Consider the following 24,403-nt stretch of genomic DNA (forward strand, 5'->3'; position numbering starts at 1 on the left):
TTGTTGCAAATATCTTTGACTTGCTTTTATGTTTTATAATGTTTATGTGTCTATTTATGTCTTGTATTGCTGGTAAGTAACTTTCTTGCACTGAGGTCTGTTTGTTGCAAATATCTTTGACCTGTTTTTATGTCTTATAATGTTTATATTTGTACTTATGTCTTGTATTGCTGGTAAGTAACTTTCTTGCACTGAGGTCTGTTTGTTGCAAATATCTTTGACTTGTTTTTATGTCTTGTAATCTTTATGTGTGTATTTATGTCTTGTATTGCTGGTAAGTAACTTTCTTGCACTGAGGACTGTTTGTTGCAAATATCTTTGACTTGTTTTTATGTCTTGTAATCTTTATGTGTGTATTTATGTCTTGTATTGCTGGTAAGTAACTTTCTTGCACTGAGGTCTGTTTGTTGCAAATATCTTTGACCTGTTTTTATGTCTTATAATGTTTATATTTGTACTTATGTCTTGTATTGCTGGTAAGTAACTTTCTTGCACTGAGGTCTGTTTATTGCAAATATCTTTGACCTGTTTTTATGTCTTATAATGTTTATATTTGTACTTATGTCTTGTATTGCTGGTAAGTAACTTTCTTGCACTGAGGTCTGTTTGTTGCAAATATCTTTGACTTGCTTTTATGTTTTATAATGTTTATGTGTCTATTTATGTCTTGTATTGCTGGTAAGTAACTTTCTTGCACTGAGGTCTGTTTGTTGCAAATATCTTTGACCTGTTTTTATGTCTTATAATGTTTATATTTGTACTTATGTCTTGTATTGCTGGTAAGTAACTTTCTTGCACTGAGGTCTGTTTGTTGCAAATATCTTTGACTTGTTTTTATGTCTTGTAATCTTTATGTGTGTATTTATGTCTTGTATTGCTGGTAAGTAACTTTCTTGCACTGAGGACTGTTTGTTGCAAATATCTTTGACTTGTTTTTATGTCTTGTAATCTTTATGTGTGTATTTATGTCTTGTATTGCTGGTAAGTAACTTTCTTGCACTGAGGTCTGTTTGTTGCAAATATCTTTGACCTGTTTTTATGTCTTATAATGTTTATATTTGTACTTATGTCTTGTATTGCTGGTAAGTAACTTTCTTGCACTGAGGTCTGTTTATTGCAAATATCTTTGACTTGTTTTTATGTCTTATAATGTTTATATTTGTACTTATGTCTTGTATTGCTGGTAAGTAACTTTCTTGCACTGAGGTCTGTTTGTTGCAAATATCTTTGACCTGTTTTTATGTCTTATAATGTTTATATTTGTACTTATGTCTTGTATTGCTGGTAAGTAACTTTCTTGCACTGAGGTCTGTTTGTTGCAAATATCTTTGACTTGTTTTTATGTCTTTTAATGTTTATGTCTGTATGTATGTCTTCAGTTGCTGTTAAGTAACTTTCTTGCACTGAGGTCTGTTTATTGCAAATATCTTTGACCTGTTTTTATGTCTTATAATGTTTATATTTGTACTTATGTCTTGTATTGCTGGTACGTAACTTTCTTGCACTGAGGTCTGTTTATTGCAAATATCTTTGACCTGTTTTTATGTCTTATAATGTTTATATTTGTACTTATGTCTTGTATTGCTGGTAAGTAACTTTCTTGCACTGAGGTCTGTTTGTTGCAAATATCTTTGACTTGTTTTTATGTCTTATAATGTTTATGTCTGTATGTATGTCTTCAATTGCTGTTAAGTAACTTTCTTGCACTGAGGTCTGTTTGTTGCAAATATCTTTGACTTGTTTTTATGTCTTGTAATGTTTATGTGTGTACTTATGTCTTGTATTGCTGGTAAGTAACTTTCTTGCACTGAGGTCTGTTTGTTGCAAATATCTTTGACCTGTTTTTATGTCTTATAATGTTTATATTTGTACTTATGTCTTGTATTGCTGGTAAGTAACTTTCTTGCACTGAGGTCTGTTTGTTGCAAATATCTTTGACTTGCTTTTATGTTTTATAATGTTTATGTGTGTATTTATGTCTTGTATTGCTGGTAAGTAACTTTCTTGCACTGAGGTCTGTTTGTTGCAAATATCTTTGACCTGTTTTTATGTCTTATAATGTTTATATTTGTACTTATGTCTTGTATTGCTGGTAAGTAACTTTCTTGCACTGAGGTCTGTTTGTTGCAAATATCTTTGACTTGCTTTTATGTTTTATAATGTTTATGTGTGTATTTATGTCTTGTATTGCTGGTAAGTAACTTTCTTGCACTGAGGTCTGTTTGTTGCAAATATCTTTGACCTGTTTTTATGTCTTATAATGTTTATGTCTGTATGTATGTCTTCAATTGCTGTTAAGTAACTTTCTTGCACCGAGGTCTGTTTGTTGCAAATATCTTTGACCTGTTTTTATGTCTTATGTTTATATTTGTACTTATGTCTTGTATTGCTGGTAAGTAACTTTCTTGCACTTAGGTCTGTTTGTTGCAAATATCTTTGACCTGTTTTTATGTCTTATAATGTTTATATTTGTACTTATGTCTTGTATTGCTGGTAAGTAACTTTCTTGCACTGAGGTCTGTTTGTTGCAAATATCTTTGACCTGTTTTTATGTCTTATAATGTTTATATTTGTACTTATGTCTTGTATTGCTGGTAAGTAACTTTCTTGCACTGAGGTCTGTTTGTTGCAAATATCTTTGACTTGTTTTTATGTCTTATAATGTTTATGTGTGTATTTATGTCTTGTAATGATTATGTGTGTATGTATGTCTTGGATTGCTGGTAAGTAACTTTCTTGCACTGAGGTCTGTTTGTTGCAAATATCTTTGACCTGTTTTTATGTCTTATAATGTTTATATTTGTACTTATGTCTTGTATTGCTGGTAAGTAACTTTCTTGCACTGAGGTCTGTTTGTTGCAAATATCTTTGACTTGTTTTTATGTCTTCTAATGTTTATGTGTGTATGTATGTCTTGGATTGCTGTTAAGTAACTTTCTTGCACTGAGGTCTGTTTGTTGCAAATATCTTTGACTTGTTTTTATGTCTTTTAATGTTTATGTGTGTATGTATGTCTTCAATTGCTGGTAAGTAACTTTCTTGCACTTAGGTCTGTTTATTGCAAATATCTTTGACCTGTTTTTATGTCTTATAATGTTTATATTTGTACTTATGTCTTGTATTGCTGGTAAGTAACTTTCTTGCACTGAGGTCTGTTTATTGCAAATATCTTTGACCTGTTTTTATGTCTTATAATGTTTATATTTGTACTTATGTCTTGTATTGCTGGTAAGTAACTTTCTTGCACTGAGGTCTGTTTATTGCAAATATCTTTGACCTGTTTTTATGTCTTATAATGTTTATATTTGTACTTATGTCTTGTGTTGCTGGTAAGTAACTTTCTTGCACTTAGGTCTGTTTATTGCAAATATCTTTGACCTGTTTTTATGTCTTATAATGTTTATATTTGTACTTATGTCTTGTATTGCTGGTAAGTAACTTTCTTGCACTGAGGTCTGTTTATTGCAAATATCTTTGACCTGTTTTTATGTCTTATAATGTTTATATTTGTACTTATGTCTTGTATTGCTGGTAAGTAACTTTCTTGCACTGAGGTCTGTTTGTTGCAAATATCTTTGACTTGCTTTTATGTTTTATAATGTTTATGTGTGTATTTATGTCTTGTATTGCTGGTAAGTAACTTTCTTGCACTGAGGTCTGTTTGTTGCAAATATCTTTGACTTGCTTTTATGTTTTATAATGTTTATGTGTGTATTTATGTCTTGTATTGCTGGTAAGTAACTTTCTTGCACTGAGGTCTGTTTGTTGCAAATATCTTTGACTTGTTTTTATGTCTTATAATGTTTATGTCTGTATGTATGTCTTCAATTGCTGTTAAGTAACTTTCTTGCACTGAGGTCTGTTTGTTGCAAATATCTTTGACCTGTTTTTATGTCTTATGTTTATATTTGTACTTATGTCTTGTATTGCTGGTAAGTAACTTTCTTGCACTGAGGTCTGTTTGTTGCAAATATCTTTGACCTGTTTTTATGTCTTATAATGTTTATATTTGTACTTATGTCTTGTATTGCTGGTAAGTAACTTTCTTGCACTGAGGTCTGTTTGTTGCAAATATCTTTGACTTGTTTTTATGTCTTATAATGTTTATGTCTGTATGTATGTCTTCAATTGCTGTTAAATAACTTTCTTGCACTGAGGTCTGTTTGTTGCAAATATCTTTGACTTGTTTTTATGTCTTATAATGTTTATGTGTGTATTTATGTCTTGTAATGATTATGTGTGTATGTATGTCTTGTATTGCTAATTGTTAGGAACCCTAACTTTATTTATTTTTTTAATAGTAAGATGTATGTATGTATGTATGTGTGTGTGTGTGTGTCTGTCTGTCTGTCTATCTGTCTGTCTGTCTGTCTGTCTGTGTGTGTGTGTGTGTGTGTGTGTGTGTGTGTGTGTGTGTGTGTGTGTGTGTGTGTGTGTGTGTGTGTGTGTGTGTGTATATATATGTGTGTCTGTCTGTGTGTGTGTGTGTATGTGTGTCTGTCTGTGTGTGTCTGTGTGTGTCTGTTTATTGTCCACAGATCAGGTTTGAAGTGTCTGTGTGGTGCAGCTGGTCTGGTCTGTCTCTGTACAGTCCAGGCTGCACCCACCCATAAAACGGTGGAGGCTCACCAGGACATGCACACCTCACAAGTTCCCGGCTCTCTCGGCTCGGTTGAAGACGGGTTTCTTGGAGAAGGGGAGGGCAGTGAGGCACAGTCCCCCGTCCCCCGACGCCCCTCGCGATGCCCCTCCTTCTTCGACTAACCCTCTGCAGAGGAGCCGTGAGAGCCAGGAACTTGTGAGTTTTATATATCCACTCAGGCATCCTTCATACCTGGTCTGTAGGAAGTTCCTGTCAGAAGGAGGATGGACAGTGAACATTTTAAGCCCACTCGGCAGCGACAGATGGCCACCCCTTCCTGAGCCTGGTTCTGTCGGAGGTTTCTCCCTGTTAAAAGGGAGTTTTTCCTCCCCACCGTCGCCAAGTGCTTGCTCATAGGGGATTTTTTGGGCTTTTTTTCTTAAAACCAACCGCTGATAAGTTCACTGGCATCAAGTTTAGGACTCTGCAAATATTTAAATGGATAATTCGTCATCAAGTGAGGAATGATCCATTTAAATCATATTTGAGAGTCACATATATTTGTATATAAATATGATTTGTTGGACAATAAGGCAAATCACAGACTAATTTGGACAATTGGGAAAAATTAAATAAATAAAAAAAATTGGATAAAATGCATGTGTCATTGTTTCATATTGATTTCAAATAACATACCATTTGATTTCAACATATTTTTGTTACACTTGCAGTGGTGTTATTTTGTTATGATCCTGTTCCTTTTAAATATAAATATAAACCATCTAAATAGAAATGGAAAACTAGAAAGATTAAAAATATAGCTTTACTAATCTGAAAGTTATTTGTCATTGGATCCATCATTCCCACAGTGGAAACACATTATCTCATATTATGTTCAATTCTGTAGTTAAAAGTATAAAGTTTAATAATGTCTATTTTTAGTTTACTTTGTTAATAAACACATTTTTTAGTATTTTAGAAACACTAACATCATACATATCCAAATATGAAGCAATGTTTTAACTCCCATTTACATACAGACCTGTGGCCAACTTTATAAACCATTTTGAATTTTTCCAGCTGAGGCGTTCAAAATAGATATACTTTTGATTGTCACAGTGTTATTTGGGCAGCTGCCTGCCTAATATAACATAACATCACCACAATATTTTACATTAAATGAGGAAATGTATCTTTGTTTCCTCAGCTAAGACTGCTTGGCTGCTGTAGCTTGTGTTTATGTTGAGAGTGACATCTGATTTAAAAGCAAGAAGCAAAAGCCACTGAGCACCATCAGTCAGCACAGAGGCAATGCTACAAATTTAAGGAACGAAGGTCAATTCTTTGTGTGTGTACATGCACAGAGCACATGTGCACACGGTTGTGCAGATTAACTCACAGATGTATATGACAACTCACGTTTGTGGCATTAACATTGTTTTCCAATCTTAAATGTAATACATACATTTCCGTCATTGGCCATAATTCTTGCAAGGAAGGGACTCAAAGGTCACAAGTTATTAAATAAAATTAATTAAACACACCATTAAAAGAAGTTCACTATTCACTCCTTAAACGTCATAGCTAGCAGCAGTTATTTATATCTATGAAAGAGAGAGCTTAATTGTTTGATTAAGCTTGATTGGAATGTCAGCTCCACACTGTGGCTGGTTGATTAAATAAGTTGGGGGAGCAAAAGTAAAATGAGCTACTTGTGGGATACTGTTTAACTTGGGTTGGGTAAGCTGCTCATTTTATGCTCATTTTACTTTTCAGATGGTGTCAAGCCTGGCAGTTTGGTGTAATTGTTAGCCTAGTAATTCATAGTAATATATTTCTCACACACAACCTCAACCTCTGCCTCTCCATGTGAGCAGAGACGCAGCAGCATCTTGTTTCTACAGGAAGCCTGATTAAAATGTTAGGCATTTATACGGTGTACAAGATTAAAGAATATAAAACTGATATTACTAAACCTGATTTCCTTCCATCTATTTTCTGCTGCTTATCTGAGTCCGGTCATGATGCCCAGACGTCCCCCTCCCCAGCCACCTACTCCTGCTCTTCCTGGAGAACAGTGAGCCGCCACTCTGGTGCCTTTCGGTGTAAACGAGTAGCTTTCCAAATAACTCAGCTCTTCATCGTGTTTCTAAGGCAGAGGTCAGACATCCTTCAGAAGATGCTCATTTGTGTCAGATTTTAGTCATAGGTAAAGGTATGACTGTAGACTGACGGGTAAATCAACAGGGATCAATACCCTGCTCCTCTTTTTTCCAATACAAGTTCCTCTATCAAATCATTTTTTGACACTTGAGTCAGCAGTCCAAGCAGAGATGTCCAGAAGTTCCTTTTCCCACTTAAGTGGTATTTATGGTCACACAAATTCTGGAGGCCTCCTATTTCAGATGCCAGTCAAACCACCTACACTGGCTCCTTTCCTTTCTGTGAATGATCGCAGTTGAGGAGGAGAAGCTATGCTGTCCCCTGGTATGGTCTCCCCAAGGCAACTGGTTCTTGATGAGGGGCCAAACTTAAGTACAATTCAAAAGACCAAAGTTACTAGCCTGGGACCAGTACTGGGGAGGTTTCTTTGTTTTCCAGAACAGCTAATAGCTGTGCCCCATGAGTTCAGCTTAAAATATCCACACAGGTACTTCGTCCTCCCTCGGGTGGGCAGAGAGCTTTGTGGTCCAGGTTGTGGTCCAGTCCCCGGCTGCTTTAGCTGGCTTTAGAAAAAACCTGAAATTAGAATTAAAACTGTTTGTACCTTCACCTGTGTTACTTACAGTGATATGTTATGTAATTTGTTAACTGTCTCTTTAAGCTTTCAGCAGCTGGAGAGTTAAAAATAGTCTGTGTGAAAATAGGCAGGCGGTGAACTCGAGCCTGTGATACGTTTTTAATGTCAGGCTGTGACCACAAACACCAGAGTGGTCATCAGCATTCAGATCAGCTGATAGTAACCAGAAACGGCTTTATGGTCATTCTCTTAATTGTTATTGGCGTTTTCTTTTATTTGACTTGTTTAAAATAATAAAAAGCTGATTTGGGTTCATTTTATAAGCAAATCACATAACTTAATACAACAGAAATAAACTGACAGAGTAATGGAAAATAAAAAATGATAAATGTGGCCCAAAGCTACACGGATCACTGGCCACAATTCATTCAGCTGGAGGTCTTTTTTTTTTTCAAAGTTAATTTTAAATAGAAATAAATGTGGGCAAGAAATTAAAACTAAATAGGGAGCAAGCCTGAACCCTAAAGGCTTTACTAAGTGTTAATTATGCAGGTTTAGACATGGGCTGATTTGTAAGCTTGTGATAAACCTTAAATAAGTATATATGTATATTTTTGTCTGTTCCCTTGAAACGCATGCAGGTTCTGCAGGAGTTTCAACAGCAGCTGTTTGTGCAGAAGAACATGGCGTTCCAGCAAGCAGTACGGTAAATACTGATGTTTTTCTCTTTTTATTCATTATTAAATGCATAAAATATCACATGCGATTGCTTTTAGTGATTATTGGGGAAAATAAACTCGTATTTATTATGCATGGAATGAAATCCCCAACCTTAAAAATTTAGAACTTAACATGATTTCTCTAAAATGTTCAAGTAAAACTTGAAGAATAATTTTTGAAACTATTAAAATCCAAATCTCAAAGTGTTTGGGTTGCTTTTAATACAAATTTTGTAGCATAAAATAAGGTTCGTGTTTGACTAATTTAGTTGGCAGGAGGTGTTAATCAGTTTACCGGAAAATCAATTTCTACAGAAAAGTGAAGTGAAATGTGGATCCTTCAGGTTTGAACTGCACAGGTTGGAAACCACAGGTAAAATGCTGTAATGAACACAGATCAGAGGAGATTGTTGAGAAGTGGAACAAAGCTCAACAGATGACAGATTAATTTGTTTAGACAACAATCAATACAAAATCAGACGAGTGGAACAAGCAGCTCACGGGCATCCTGAAAGCTGAGCTGGCCGTGGCCACAAAAGCCCGGACTGGACTCGGCTCAGGACCTTGATGCTCAAAGCGGCTTTAGGCAGAGCAGATCCACCTTTTTGGTCCAGAGTTAAACATCTCAACAATACCAGATGCAGAAAAGATTTTTTTTTTTTTTAGACATTCATGATCACTGGAGTATGAAGCTTGAGAAGCTGGGTGATGACCTTTCCTCTAAATTGATACACAAGCAGGAAAAAATGTTCTAATTTTCTAAAAAATTGTAAGTAACAGACAAAGTAGCTCCATTGTTTGAGTGTCAATAATCTGTCTGCACTGAAATAAACAACTAATTTAAATAGATTTTAATCACAAAAGTGCTGCACACACATTATGGAACAGTCTGGGTAAGAAGTCAAAGCAGGAAACATAATAAGTCCTGCGTGATTGGTCTTTATCTTTGTTAGTCTGAACTATGAGCCTGAAGGCAGAACAGTGAACTTTGTACTGTACTCCTTGCCCTGCACAGGAACTTAGATTATTTCCCATTTTTAGTTTTTATTTACAGATGTGTCGTCTCATTTCCTCACCGTGGGACTATTTCCAGCTCGTGTTTGTTCCGACTTTATCAGACTGTTTATCTTCCTAAATAAATGCACAACCTCCACTTTTAATTAAATATTTGGATTGGACGTGGATCTTTAACATGTCACCAGGTGAAGGACTGGTGACATCCTTCAGAAGATGCTCATTTGTGTCAGATTTTAGTCATAGGTAAAGGTATGACTGTAGACTGACGGGTAAATCAACAGGGATCAATACCCTGCTCCTCTTTTTTCCAATACAAGTTCCTCTATCAAATCATTTTTTGACACTTGAGTCAGCAGTCCAAGCAGAGATGACCAGAAGTTCCTTTTCCCACTTAAGTGGTATTTATGGTCACACAAATGCGTCTGACAACAGACAGGCAGCGAATACTGGGATACCAGTTATAATTCTGACTTTGAAGTGAAGCCACTTTTTGTTTTGGCTGTTTTTAATCAGTTCCAGTCGTGTTTAACCCCCATTTAGATTTACTTTCCCAAACTTTGTGGCACTAATGATTCTGTGTCCAGGTTTAAAACACCTGCTCTTTGAATTTGTACAGAAATTCTAGTTTAAGTCTGAGTTTTGTGCTGCTTTGGAGTATTAGTTGTTTTATATTACCTGAGTCCTGAGTAAAGTGTGGTATAAATGCAGGCATGGTCTCAGTGTTTTCTTCAGTGTTCTGGCTGATGTTATTGAAGCCACAGTGAGCATTTTTGTCCGTTCACCAGTGTGGCGGTATTTGAAAAAATATACATCACGGGTGAAATGAAGATGGTTAAACTGTTACATCGCAGCTTTAATTTGAATGAACGTGTTTGTCTCTCTGCAGGCTTCTCAGCCAGACGAGCTGACCATCGAGGAGCAGGAAATCTTGGAGGTCATCGATGATGGCGACATGGAGGACTGGGTCAAGGTACAAAAATAACACAAACACAGTTATGTAGCAGATGCACTCTCATGTTTGAGGCTTGGTTGTTTTGTGTATTAGTTCACTCTCTGGCTCTTAGACTGTTTGACAAACATTTAGTTTCAGTTTTTATAAGACCTCGCACCGGTACAGACTATCTACTGGACGTTTTAGTGTTTCTCTGGGATCAGTTGAACTGATGTGGCTTCAGGAATTAGAATAATTCAACTAAAATGCCTGCGGTGCATTGAGGCAGGTCAGGTTGGCCTGGGTGGTAGAAGCTCTGCTGAACATAAAGACAAATCAAAAAATGTACAAATACACAGTTCTCTGCTTCTTTTTTGGCCCTGCAGCCGTAAAGGGCTGATGGGAGATTCTCGTCACCCAGCCGGGCAGGCAGGTGGGCGGGCATGGCACCCAAGTTTGTGAATGCAATAATTCATGAATGAGGCAGTTTTTAAATTCATACCTTAAGTGCAGCTACTGAAAATCTGGACCAAATCCTGATTGATGGTGATCCAATCCTGCCTCAGCAGCGCTCCGGTTTGATCACAGTTTGTCAGCTTCTGCTTTTTAACAGCGGTTCGTGGACTCTTGATCAGTTTGAGATCTGCGGAGTGACCTGGTCATGGATATAAAATGTTAATTTGATGATCTCCCAGCTACTTAGTTATCATTTTCACTTTGTTTGTCACAGACTGTTACAAAGTTGCTCCTGGACCTTTGGGAGAAAATTTGAGAAGTCTTTGAGGACATTTTTCGGGTGGTCAGTGGTGTCTACTTAAATGTAGAAATGTCAGCTGTGGATGCTCCCATCATTGTGTGAAGTCATTCTTTTATAAACGCCTCTGCAGAGCTGCTGGTGTGTAGTCATTGTGTACTTTGTGTGTGGTTGTTTTCAGATCATTTCCCTGAAGGAACATTGTGCATTGTTGCTGTTTTACTTTTGTTTATTGTGTAAGTCTGGCTTTCCTGTGAGCCATTGTGCAAATGTTCCACGTGTTGAGCCAATATTTTATGTGTATTTACTTAGGTGATTATCTTTTCATATACAGATATAGTGTTTTAATGGGGTATTTATTTTAATGAATATAATCATACATAAAAATGTGAGCAATATCATTTATATAGATCTGTTTTAGTGCTGTGATTCCCCACAGCATGCCCCAACAGAGATCCCAATACCTCTGAGTGTTTTCAATCTGAATGAAAATAAGTAAGCAGCGGCAGGGGAGGCCACCGGTGTTCATGAAATCAAGCTTCATGAATTCAGCAGAGGCTTGTTTAGGATTTTAGATTTCTCGTTAATTCAGGAAGAGAGAACAAAAGCTCTCCTATTATTCTCTTTGTGGCTGTTATTAAATTCTGGCGACGATGCAGTGATATTGTTACAGCCCTACTCTTTACATCTGACTTTATTTTTTCTCATTAGGAGTTTTCCTGTTGAAACATTTTTGGCTGTTGTCATCGTCTGTGTGCATTGTCTGTGTTTCCAGGCCAGAAACCGTAGCGGACAGGTGGGCTACGTCCCGGAGAAATACCTGCAGCTGCCCTCCTCCAACAGCCTGCTGAGCATGCTGCAGTCGCTGGCCGCGCTGGCCGCGCTGGACGCCCGATCCCAGTCCTCCAGCAACTCCACCGAACCTGAAACCGAACTCCCAACCGGCTCCGTCAACGGAGACTCGAGGAGTGAGATCCGCCTCCACCAGATAATATCGGAGTTTTGATTTCCTGCTTTGTTTAATACCCTCGTTGCCACTGTTTGTGTTGCAGTTTCATTCGCAAAGGCTTTGTACGACTACGCGGACAAACGGAAGATGAGCTGTCGTTCCCAGAAGGCGCCATCATCCCCATCCTGAGCAGAGAGACCCACGAGGACGATGGCTTCTGGGAGGGCGAGTTTAACGGCGTTGTTGGTGTAAGAGTTCAAATAATAGTTTGCAAAAGCTTGTGACTGCAAAATTGTGTCTGCCTAAGGGACAGTTTGTTCCAGGAGATAAGCGAGAGTTAGAAGATTAATAGGAAGCACCTGGCCTCCAGACGGAGAAGATGTCCTTTTAAATGTGTCCAAAGTCGTCAACAGAACATTTGTGGTTTTGAAACTTATGCCTGTGTTGTATCTGCTTGACGCATGAGGGGGCGTCATAAAAGTAAACCCTGATGGTATAAAACAACTGCTTGTGTATCATTGGGCGGAGATCGATGCTGTCTGTGGGCAGTGTTCATCTCCCCACGCACGTGTTCATTAAAATCATTGTTTGACCGAAGCTCTTCTGGACCATTATTGTTTTGTGCTCACCCTCAATATTTGAACTCGTAACAAACAGCAATAACGGCAAAACATGTAATGGACGTGCTGGTCCACTAGACAACATCATGTTGATGTAAAGCTTTGGGTCTCTTATGCAAAGTAAAGAGGCTGAAATAAGGTGTCCATGAGTATCAGTTTTCAACATTCAGTATTAAGAGACAAAGACTGTACGGGTTGGGCCAGTCGTCAAGTCCTGGAGCAAAGTGAGCCTGCAAATCAATAAGATGCAAATCAGTTTATACCTTTCATATAATGTTTGAATTTGTTTATTCTGAGTTTTATTGTTCAGTTAGTTTCCACAGTTCATATATCATGTGTAATTTTTCATTAGTTTTAGTGTTTGTTTGTATTTTATTCTATTCTTGATGGTTGTGTTGACAGATTTGTCCAAATTTAAAGCTATAGATGTGAACTTTTGGTTCCTTTATTATTACCTGTATAATTAGTTTCAGTCTTTGTGAAGTGGGGAAGGAGGACCCAAAAGCAGGACTCGTGCGATGGAGAGTGCTCTTTATTTACAGTGGAGTAAATAAGACAACACAATAATCTCTTGAGCTCCCTCGACTCCTGTGTCATGTCTTCACCCAAAACTCCGTGCTCTCTGCTCCGTGGCTGCTGTCCACCTGTGCTCCACTCTCCTCCTCCTGGGAAAAAAAACAACAGAGGCAGCCGTCAGGACACCATGCCGCCTAATCAACAAAAAACAGTCCCAGTCTAAATAATCTAAAAGACCAACCACGGCTCCAGTGATGGCAACACACAGTTCTAGTGACCAACCCAGTGGGCGGCACTCGAGACGAAGCAGTTCAGGTGGCCTGCATACATTTAGTATCAGGCTTTACAAAAAAAAGTATCAACTATGTTAGGATCCATGTTCATCATGTGTGATGTGTGTTTACATTTGAAGGTGTTTGTGGATTTGTCACCTCTCTTCAAGGTGTGGTTTGTGTTTGATGCTGAAACAGATAAAGACTGCTGATTGGCTGAAGTAGGGTCCAATAAAAATTGTTTGGTTGTTGGTTTGGGCACTGCTCAGGTCCACATTAAATAAACTGCTGCTCATGTGTGTTTGTAGGTTCTCAGTCATCCAGGTCATGGTTGTCTAAGGAGCCTGGAAAGAAAGCGACTTTACTTCTTTAAGGTTCTGGATGATGTTTAACTTCTGATCCAAGAAGCTTCTTCAGTTGATGTGCTTCCTTTGCTCATTTTCCACCTCTGCACAGTTTCATTTGATGACAATGCAGTGCAGTTCTCCCAAACATACAACAGAGGGCGCTATGCACATTCACTGAAGTGCAGAAAAATACAAGTGGAGGAGGAAACAAACAGCAGCATCAAGAGAGAAAACTGAAGTGTTCAAAGCGAGTTACTTTAGTCTCTTATTGTAATATTAATCGACATCTAAACATCACGTTGATGCTTCATGTTTGACTTCCGTGTCCTTTTACTGCTCAGTTGGAAAATATTGATGCAATTTAAAAGAAGAGGAGAAGAGTAATTTCTCTGTACTACTTCAAAAGTAATTTGAAAGCACTGCCTCATATGGAAAATGAATCATGATGAAATCCTGAAACAAATAGTGTTTGTGAATATGAAGAGTTTAGTTTTCAGTTTGGTCTTAGAAGTATAAAAATGCAGGACTGAAGACAAGATGGAAATGATGTGTTATGAGAAATAAAACATGTCACTATGTACTATAATTTTATTTTGTTTATTTTTTGTTCTTGTAGGTTTTTTGCTTTAGTGTAAATTTTGAAAGCACTGCTTTTAGTTTGAAAATTGGATTCAGTGTTTAGAGTTCGGACAAAACAATGGACGGTTTCAAGAAATGTATTTTATCAACAAAACTTATTTTGATGGTTACTGTATTTATTTTAATGCCCTCAGTGCAGTGATTGAAAAAAAGTTCATCTGACACCAATGAGCCAACAGCCTCCACGTAAACATTTCTTTTTTTCTTTCTTTTTTTCTTTCTTTTTTTTTAAACAGGGTTTAATCAGCGCTGACATACAGACATTTATGCGCTGGGTATAACAGACATGCTTACCCTGTGAAAGGACCGCGGATGTCTTGGAGCAGAGAAACATGCTGTATTGTTGTTTTTCTTTATTGCATAAGCAGCGCCCGACTGTCAGAAACGCTCTGTGCGGGTAGCAAAGTCGGCTCCAACGCACCTGCAGGCATCCATTTGAAAGAAAGGTGTCACTGCGGCTAGGCTCTCGGGATAGTCAGACTTTTATTTATATTTGCGGCATTCTGGTGCGTTAAAACTAGCAGCCTCTGTGTCCCGCTTGGATCACCATTCTGAAAATTCAGATATTTAAATAAAATGATGAATCGGCGAGTGATGAGGAGCCACGTAGATCCTGAAATGAGGTTTGATTAAATTTAACTCTTATGAACAGTGATGACGCGTTCCAAACAAACGATGCTTTCTACTAGAGATGGACCGATCCGATATTACGTATCGGTCCGATACTGACCTAAATTACTGGATCGGATATCGGAGAAAAATAAAAAATGTAATCCGATCCATTAAATATCACGAAAGCACCTCACAAAACTTGCAACACGCCGTAACTCGCCTCAGAACGTCGGAGCAGTATGCATCACGTGATAGAGCGGCTGTGGCATGCGGGACCTGTCGGTGGTCTGGATAGCATTTGGAGCTTCGCTAGCAACCTGGCATTTCATCTCCACAAAGTTATCCCCGAGAGAAGTAAAGCAAGTGTGTAAGTCCATCTCTGAATGTTTGTAAAGCATTCCCACGTTAAGCTTAACGAGCGACTGCCTCTTGCTCTCCGGCTGCTACTTCAATCGTGAAACTGCTAATGATCAGCTGATCGGCTTTTCTGTGGCGAGTCCGTCTCTCTTGTTTGTTTTTGGTCCACTTTGCGCCAGAAAGAGGAAACCAGCGGCTGAACAACAGCAGCACGTTTAAGCTTGATAAGCTGTTGTTAGAATTTATTTAATATTACTTTCTACACCAGGATCTTTTTCTACGTAGCTGACGGCTGGTAACTGTGCAGGGGCGGATCTAGCAAAGTTTAGCCAGGGGGGCCGATAGGGCATTAACTGGGAAAAGGGGGCACAAAGACATACTTTTCTTTCTTATTCTCATTTAAAATGTCTAGCTTTTAATAAATAATTATCTGACACCCAAAGTTTTAATTTGATGTAAAATGAATAGAAGTCAATTACTGTATATAGTGACTATTAAGTCTAATATATATACCCTAGTAAGCTATAGTACTTTTTCCTTTGGGAAGGTACCATCTGTGCAGTCTGCAATTTTGTTGAAGAAAGATGTTGAATCTATTTAATATTTCTTGAAAAATAATTGATTTCTGTGCATTTTTTTTCACACTGCATCAAATTAAGGTTGATTACGTCGATTAAGCATCATGAGGTGGAGCGTGAGGGGTGGTTCCCTATTTTTTATTTATTTATTTTTGTTGTTGCTGGGAGTTGGAACCCTATTAGTTAGGTTGCTTAATATTTATGCTAAGTACTCTTTAAAATACCAGAATAGGGAGGATGGTGTAGGTCTAAGTTTATTAGATTGATCAGTATTGCTGAACTATGAAATATTTTTTTTGTATACAGGTATAAATCATCAGGAAATGATAAAATGTCCAAACGCGCTCTGATCACTCTCTCCCGGCGGAGAGCTCTGCGGAGAATTTGGGCTTCACGATCTACTGGCTCTTCAAGGAAGTGGCACGCCATGTCTGACACTTCCTACTGTCAGGTTTCCGACAAAGGGGCGGAGACAGTCAGGGTTAGTTGTAGTAAACCTGCTAGGGGGCAGGTTAGCTTCACGGAGTGTGTCGTCATAGTGACTCACTCAGGCTGCAGCTGAACTCGCTTTGTGAAACCGAAAACCCAGAGTTTTCGTTAACTCAGGGTATACTTACTCAGTTTTTCCACTAAACCGGCTTCCTGAAACAGGGCCCTGGAGACATGGAACAACAGACAACCTGACAAAGAATGAACAGAAACACACAGAATAAATACACACAAGGGTGATTAGGGGGAAGTGGAAACACATGGGGAAACAGCTGACACTACTCTGACATAAGGAGACAAAGGAAGCAAAGCTGACAACACTGAAATAGGACACAGACCTTCAAAATAAAACAGGAAACATGAGACGCAGACAAGACAATATAAACTTGATAACATAAGAGGGCAAAGGGAGACTAAAACACAGGGGTAGAAGACACAAGAGGAATCTAAATAAACAAATGAGCTTAGATAACCTGATGAACTTAAAAATAAACCATAAACATCAAAAATAAACTAAAACTTAAAACGCTGGGTCAAAAGACCCAGGATCGTGACAGTGGGAGGTTGAAGCTGCCACAGGGCAAAAGCAGGACAGGCTGCCAGTTTATCACAGGGCTAACACAATATATGTGATAGAAAATCAACTGAAATGTTTGATATTTATTTATAATAATAAGAGAATAACTACTATTTATAATAATATTATAGTTGTTATTATAAATATGTGTATATTTTTTATAACACCCAACATAAAAGGCTTCTTTCCAAACCTGAGCTGTTTCAGACGCTTCTTGAAATTCTGACTTCTCTGAACTCAAATTCAAATACAAATACAAATTCAAAATACAAATACAAATTCAAATTTTATTTGTCACGTACACAGTCATACACAGTACGATATGTAGTGAAATGCTTGGACAACTGCTCGTGACCTAAAGAAAACAAAAAAAGGAAAAGGCTATGAATAAGATAGGAAATAAATATGAAAAATTAAAAAGGGTAAATTTAACTAGGAAGGAATAGAATATAAATTAAGGTTAAAAATGAAATAACTGTACAACACAAATTAGAATGAAGGGTAAATTTAACTGGGAAGAATAAGATAAAGATAAATATATAAATTAAAGTTGAAAATAAAATAACTGTACAACAAAATACACAATATAGAACTATATAAGAATGTATGAAGAAATCTAAATATAAATAAATATATACACAATAACAGCAGCTGTACAAGTATTAACCGGAAATGAAGAATATAGTGACCAGTGTTGTGCAAAACCAAAGTCCAGAAAGTCCAGTGTGTGTGTAAGAACTGTATGTGTGGGTCAGTACTGTGTGGTGGTGTGATTGAGAGACCGTATCGCCTGCGGGAAGAAGCTCCTCCTCAGTCTCTCTGTGTTGGTCTTCAGGGAGCGGAATCGCTTTCCTGACCTCAACAGAGAGAACAGTCTGTTGTTGGGATGGCTGAGGTCCTTCACGATCTTCCTGGCCTTGGTCCAGCACCGAACTCAGTGTAAGGTGTCTGCTCCCTCACTGTGGCTGTGCCTGGAAGTACTTCTGCTTCTTGTCTTCCCCTAATGCAGCTTTAAAGTATTAAGTATGAAGCAACAGTGCTTCTCTTTGCGCCTCTGAAATCTGTGTTCTCTCTACTGATAAACAAAAGAAACAATGTAAAATGTATTAATAAATCAGTAACAAAAATATAGCGTAGAAGGTAAGTAGAGATTTTCATACCATCTTCAAGCCTAATGCTTTTAAGTCCCACACTCAATGCAGCCTGACTCAAAACCTGATTCTAAATGGTTCAGCACAGACACAGACTTGCTGACTTTTTATAGTCACTCTATAAATGCTGTCCATTTAAATCATCTCACTTGTAAACACTGCCGTATCCACCGGAGATCAGTGAGAATGGATTCTGGAGTCTTCCCATCCTCCTGTTAGTGATCCTCCATCTGAATGGATGATAACAACCTTCTGAACTGACTAGCAGGTGTAGAAAGCCCGACTAGCCCATATCTATGGGACTGATCACTGCTGATAAACCCACTAAATGGATGGATAAGAGCTCTGGTCACATTTGGAGTTGGGCCACAGCTCTGCACAGTGGCTGCCAAATGGTCGTCTTCTATTGTGAAATTCAGCACAGCAGAGAAGAAATAGCACATTATGACACAGTATGATGGAAAGGCAAATAAGAAAAGTGTGTAAATTAATAGATTCAACTCATGTTTTACTTTACATTTTGACAGCATGACTGCTCTTCCCTTCCATCAAGTACATTTTTCCACTTCTAGAATCCCTAGAAGCCAGAAACACAAAACAAGGCTACGTCCACACGTACACGGGTGTTTTTGAAAACGGAGATTTTCCGTTTTCGGTTTTTTTAAAAATCCCGTCCACACGTAAAAGCCAAAGACGAAGGAAAACGCTGCTAGGAACATGCCAAAGCAGCAGATGGCGCTATATTCCTATCCATGTAGAAATGTTGGCCAATCAGAAGTCAGCCTGGGTGGGAAAGAGTAAACAAAGATGGCGCATAGAAGCAGAACTGAGTCCTATGTGTGGAGGGACAGTAACTGTGTAAGCATTTAAACACTGCAGAGAGTAAAATGAACAGTAATGGTATTTTGTGTAAGTCCGCCATTGTAGAAATTCATTTCACCGAAACAATAACCTGGCGCACAGTGTGACGTCAAAAAATGCGCACACCTTTGACGCTGCGTTTTCTCCATTTTTCTCGTCCACACGTAAACGCAAAAACTGAGTTTTCAAAAATATCCACCCTGGCTGGAGTTTTTAAAAATCTCCGTTTTCAGTGACCGAAAACGCCGTTTACGTGTGGACGAAAGGTGCAAACGCATAGAAAAATCTGCGTTTTCAAAAATACCCGGGTACGTGTGGACGTAGCCCAAGATACTGCTGTTATTATTAAATAGTTTCAATTTGTTTCTTAGTTTATTTGTGATTTAAATTTTCACCTTTCATCTTTATGCTTAGTTTGTTCTGGTTACTTTGAATTTTGTAGCCTCGAGCTTATTTCTCAGACTATCTCCTTTTGTAATTTGTAAAAATAGTTCAGTGAGTTTATTTTCCTCCATTGTCCTGCGTTCTGTGTCACGTCTGTGTTTCTGTTCTTGCACACCAAGTTACTTATTGTGTTAGTCTGTTGTCTCTTGTGGTTTTTATTTAGTTTTACGTCGCTTGTCTCGTTTTCTTATTTAGCTTCAGCTGCCCTCCCAGGTGTCTCCTGTTTGTCCTGAGCTCCTTGTGTATTTACTCCCTCAGTTTGTCTTAATTGGTTGCTGTGTCCTCCCTCTCTGTATTGTTTCCTTCCTCAGTGTTTCCCTGGTTTTGCTAGTATCCAGTTTCCCTGCTGCTGCCCTGCCACTGTGTTTTTGTATTTTTTGCTACTGCATTGAAGCTGATCTTTGAGTTCATCCTTTGTCTCCTGAGTTCTGCATTTGGGTCCATATTTGAAATATATTCGAAAAACTAACTCTGTAGGTGCTCACACGCCACTGCACGCTCATGCATGTGTGGGAAAGAAAGAGAAAGAGAGAAATACTGCTACAAGCTAGTTCAGAAATCAGAAAGGGTTTTATTGCCAAATGTTGAGCAGGTTTACAACATTAGGAAATTGCTGCGGTGCTTCAGTGCAAACATACTGTTATAAATTACGTTTAAATAGACATGAAAATAAAAATAAGAGTAAGAATTAAAAGTGCTAAGTAGATAGATATATACATGATATATACATGAGTGCAGGTGGTGATCAGTGCCAAACATGGAATGATGCAGTGAACACAGCGTAGGGTCATGTGTTAGTGGTGGGAACAGTCATACGGTTATTGTTCATGTGTCCGACAGCAGAGGGGAAGAAACTGTTCTTATGGCGAGAGGTTTTGGTGCGAATGGACCGGAGCCTCCTGCCTGAGGGGAGCAGGTCAAAGACTGTGTCCAGGGTGAGAAGGGTCAGCTGTGATCCGAGCTGCACGCCCCAGTGTCCTGGAGGTGTACAGGTCCTGCAGAGATGGGAGTCTGCAGCCAATCACCTTCTCAGCAGAGCGCACAACACGCTGCAGTCTCTGTTTGTCCCTGATAGTGGCTCCAGCGTACCACACAGTGATGGAGGAGGTGAGGATGGACTCGATGATTGCAGTGTAGAATTGCGTCATCGTCCGTGTTGGCAGGTTGAATTTCTTCAGCTGCCTCAGGAAGTACATCCTCTGCTGGGCTTTCTTAATGACGGAGGTGATGGTGGGCTCCCACTTCAGGTCCTGGGTGATGGTGGTGGTAGTTGTGATAAATGGTAGTTTAAATTGTGTCCAGGTAATGAACCATTAAATCTCCTCTTGCACCATCTGAATCTCTCTGCAATCACATCACATAGTATGCATATTTTAATTTATACAGCCAAATATCACAAATCTGACCTTAAGGTCTTTGCCACCTGGACACACACACACCAACCGCTCTGAAGAAGCTTAGAGTGGATTTGGAAATAGACACCTGAGGTGAAAGAATTCAATTGATTAAAGTTGTGCTATTATTAAAAAGGTAACAATATCAAGATATGATTCAGGAGGATGTGAAACAACTTCTTAGGTTATGTACTTATTGATTATCAATAATTAACAATGAATATGTTTATTTTACAACCATGCAAACATGACTGATTAACCTGCATGGGGGAAAACTGAATACTGAGTATTAACAACTAAGAGTGCAATAAGTGACCACTGAAAGAGGCCCACACAAAAAGTTTTAAGGCTGTAAGACAGCTGTATGTCACAGAACAATGAACTTCATTTTGAGCTTACTCATAATCAAATAGCATTTCATATCTTTGTTCACTAAGGCAGGAAAACAGCCTCAAGGTTTTGTACTGAGTGAATGAGACATTGTGGATTCGTTTCTGTCAAACATCGGTGTTCAATGTTGTCACTTATGGAAGTGCAATAACGATATGTACAAGACAAATAAAAGAAAAGAAATTGTTATATCAAGTGAGCCAATATCACATTAACTGAACAACTGATGTTTCATGCTTTTTTTATACTGCTTTTATAAAAAGTTTGAGACAGACCCTAATGAGCTACTGAAGCAAATAAATAACTGTCACTGAGCTTTGCATCTATATCACTGAAAAAGGCAAAGAGTTTGTGAAACAGAACAATTGGGACTGCGAGTATAGTTGCTGCACAATATGTTGTTCAGGTGGTAAGCCAACCATCTGTAAGTATATTACTCTTCTCTCAGGTTTCACGGTGTGCACAGAGGTGGATTTGCACAAGAGAATCTTTCACGACCATAGCTGTGAGAAAAATGATCGTCTGTATCACGTGCACATAACTCTGACCCATGGAACACATTACCATCATCTATGTGGCGGCTCTCTGATCCACAGCCAGTGGGTTCTAACTGCAGCTCACTGCTGGAAAGATCAACCTGGATGGTGAGAAATGACTGTTTCACATATTTAAAAAAAAAAAACCAGTCCAGAGACAAAAATCATTACTGGTATTTTGTTCTTTTACCATTTCCATTGTTTAGGACTATGTCTGCATATGTAGGAATTCATCCAGGTCCAGGAAGAATGGTGACAATTATTGATCACAAAATCTTTGAGGACCAAACAGGAAAACATGACATCATGCTTCTGAAAATCGACCCACCAGAGAATAAGATTAAGCCTGTTGTCTTCCCTAAATGTACACGTCGCAAAAAGTGAGTTTTGAGTAACCTTTTAAGTGTAAAGTTTGAATTCTGGAATATGTTGACATAATATGTATTTTTCTTGTTTAGTTGGTTGGTTTTTTAAACTTCCAGGAAGAGCAAAAAAATGTAGCAACATCTGTAGTCTATGAACAAAATGACATCATGCTTTTGAAGTTACAAACCCCCATTAGTGACTGCAGAGCTTCTTTATTAACAATAATGTAACTGAGACTTGAATATTGAGCAGAGGGTTCTGGTTTTGATTTTAGGTACCTGCTTAGGAGCTACATCCATGATCTATAATAACTGACAATAAAACACGAGCATGAGGAAATGGAAGGAAATGTAATGTTTTAATAAAATGTTTGAATCTGAAAAGATTAGCTGACTTAGAGTGAACTGGAAATACTCAGCCTGCAGACATGGAGATGGAATTTTATTTATTTTTTAATTTGTAGGATGGATGTCATTCAGATTGCAGGCCATGGTGGCTATACGGTTGATGTAAACTACAACAAACGTAAGACCAGTATTGTTTTGATTATTTCACAATTTTTTAGTTTATATTATACTTTGATTTTGTCTTGTGTGCCTGTTATAGTTACTTTTCCATTTTATTTGAAAACTGTGATGACATAAAGTATTTATTTCATTTTTTTGTGGATATACTGTCAATTTCCCTCCTTTTTAAATGCTGCTCAGCTTCTTTTAAAGAACACATTTTGTTCCAGAAATGAGGCAAATCATGTTTCTTTCAATATCTGATTTCCTTGCATGAAACATGCAGTAGCTTTTGTTATTTTCCTTTTTTCTCTAGTCCCTGATGAACCGCCTCATCTCCAGTGTGCAAAGATGCATGTTGTTGAGTGTGAGCTTAACCTCCATCCATGTAATTCAGCATTCTTATGGCCAAATGGAAACACGATGTGTTACAAAGAACCTCGAGTGGACATATGTAAGGTGAGTTACCATGCTGCCAACATTTTATCTGTATCATTATCAGATGTTTTGGTACAAAATATTTATGTTTTCTCTCTCAGGGTGATTCTGGTGGTGGAGTGATGGCCAAAAACAACAAGATTCATGGTGTGCATGTTGGTGGTTGTGAACCTGCCTGTACCGGACCAACTATTTCTCTGAAGGTCTGCTCTTACATTGGTTGGATAAATCAAGTCATTACACGGAGTAATGGAAAATAATAAAATTAAAATAACATTCAAAATAAACAGTCCGCTCTGCAAGAAACTGCTTCGGTGTGAATTGTTTCTACATGTGAACTTTCGATTGTTAAAATATAAATATGTCATGTGTGTTTTCAATGTAGTTTCAGGCATCAAGTAGATCATTCAGTTGTTCAGAAACTGTGAAGTTTGCATGAAGGTTGTTGGGTCCTTTTTGCCAGATGATATTAAGTACAATTACTACAGTAAAGTACAAATGTAAGGAATTTGTACTTTATTTTATTTTATTTGGTCTTTCCATCACATTTGTGGCTTCTTCTCCGCTGCTTCTAAGTGGAAATTGGTACATTTAACTTCACTACAAATATCTGACATCTTTAGTTGTTATTTTACAGATGAAGATTTGTGCTCATGAAACACATGAAGTACAATTTTGTTTCTGTAGTTGATCAATCAGTTATTTGACTTGCATGAATTTAGCAACTATTATTATATGTTTAATCTTTAAAAGTACTTACTGTTGATATTATTTTCTGTAAATTGTTCAAAATCATAAATGTGTGAGAAGCACTCAATCAGGGACGACTCCAGCATCAAACCTTTAGGAGGGCTCAGCTCAGTCTTAATGTCATGCTTTTAGTGTTGCCTTCAAAAGAAATGTAATTTTTGGATGACCTACAGCAGTGTCTAAGAATAACAGATTTTAATATAATACATCAGCTTTACGGTGGTCACTTTAGTTTAAAACCCGATGCAATGGCACAGTCATGTTGACCAGTAAATTTCAAAAACAGTTTAAGAAAAAGCAGATCAGAGGAGAAACCTGCACGGCATTGTTTCAGTCTCTTAACCACATAGAGGCCAGTCCACCAAATCATCAAGTATTTAAAGTACCATTATACAATACAGACAGTTCAAAATCCCCCTGCGACTCCACCTGCACAAGAAGAAAACTGGTAATAGAGCTGGTTTTAAATGGCAGCTTTTGAATTCATGCAAACCCAAACACTTTGTTGAGCAGACTCAGCACAGAGACTCGTGTACACCAATTCAGAGAGTGGAGAACAGATTTGTAGTCTGTCACATCAGTATAGTAGCATTCATCCTGTTCAAGTTTACAGTGATGTGAATGCTGCTAAATGCTATTATTCACATTAATAGCAGAGTGCTACTGAAAAGCACACAACGCATCCATTTAATGCATGTAGATTTTGTGAAAAATCCACCTGATCTCTGTTAGTTCCAGTCTCTCTGTCCGCGCTTCCTCTTTGTACTGACAATCACACACAAACATTTTATATTCAACTAAAACAACAACGAAAAATATATTCTTGTAATAATTATTTTAAAGGCGTCGTTTGATAAGAGCATAGCAC

The 24,403-nt window shown here is 38.0% G+C and overlaps 1 protein-coding gene and 1 long non-coding RNA gene across 2 annotated transcripts; both read left to right on the forward strand.

The window, feature by feature from the left end:
* Nucleotides 1–3,674: 3,674 nt before the first annotated feature.
* LOC147327303 (uncharacterized) lies at nucleotides 3,675–10,044 on the forward strand. Its single transcript, XR_015129839.1, has 3 exons — nucleotides 3,675–6,742; nucleotides 7,964–8,028; nucleotides 9,945–10,044. It is a non-coding gene; the product is annotated as an uncharacterized LOC147327303 (long non-coding RNA).
* Nucleotides 10,045–10,432: 388 nt separating this feature from the next.
* Nucleotides 10,433–23,075, forward strand: LOC147327304 (serine protease 1-like). Its single transcript, XM_086297391.1, has 8 exons — nucleotides 10,433–10,447; nucleotides 11,519–11,711; nucleotides 11,810–11,940; nucleotides 21,255–21,583; nucleotides 21,682–21,855; nucleotides 22,305–22,366; nucleotides 22,664–22,806; nucleotides 22,887–23,075. Exons 1-8 carry the CDS (start codon nucleotides 10,433–10,435, stop codon nucleotides 23,043–23,045), a joined length of 1,206 nt encoding a protein of 401 aa, XP_086153517.1. The 3' UTR covers nucleotides 23,046–23,075.
* The last annotated feature ends 1,328 nt before the right edge of the window (nucleotides 23,076–24,403 follow it).

Source organism: Aulonocara sp. 'chitande type north' Nkhata Bay, linkage group LG6, assembly GCF_057382095.1.
Source record: "Aulonocara sp. 'chitande type north' Nkhata Bay isolate Kocher_YH1m ecotype deep benthic linkage group LG6, A_spYH_male_GT1.1, whole genome shotgun sequence".
Taxonomy (NCBI): Eukaryota; Metazoa; Chordata; class Actinopteri; order Cichliformes; family Cichlidae; genus Aulonocara; species Aulonocara sp. 'chitande type north' Nkhata Bay.

Coding starts and splice junctions, on each gene's coding strand:
- LOC147327304 (XM_086297391.1), top strand. Junction 11,712..11,809: donor CGTCAACGGAGACTCGAGGA/GTGAGATCCGCC, acceptor TCATTCGCAAAG/GCTTTGTACGACTACGCGGA. Junction 22,367..22,663: donor TGATGTAAACTACAACAAAC/GTAAGACCAGTA, acceptor TTTTTTCTCTAG/TCCCTGATGAACCGCCTCAT.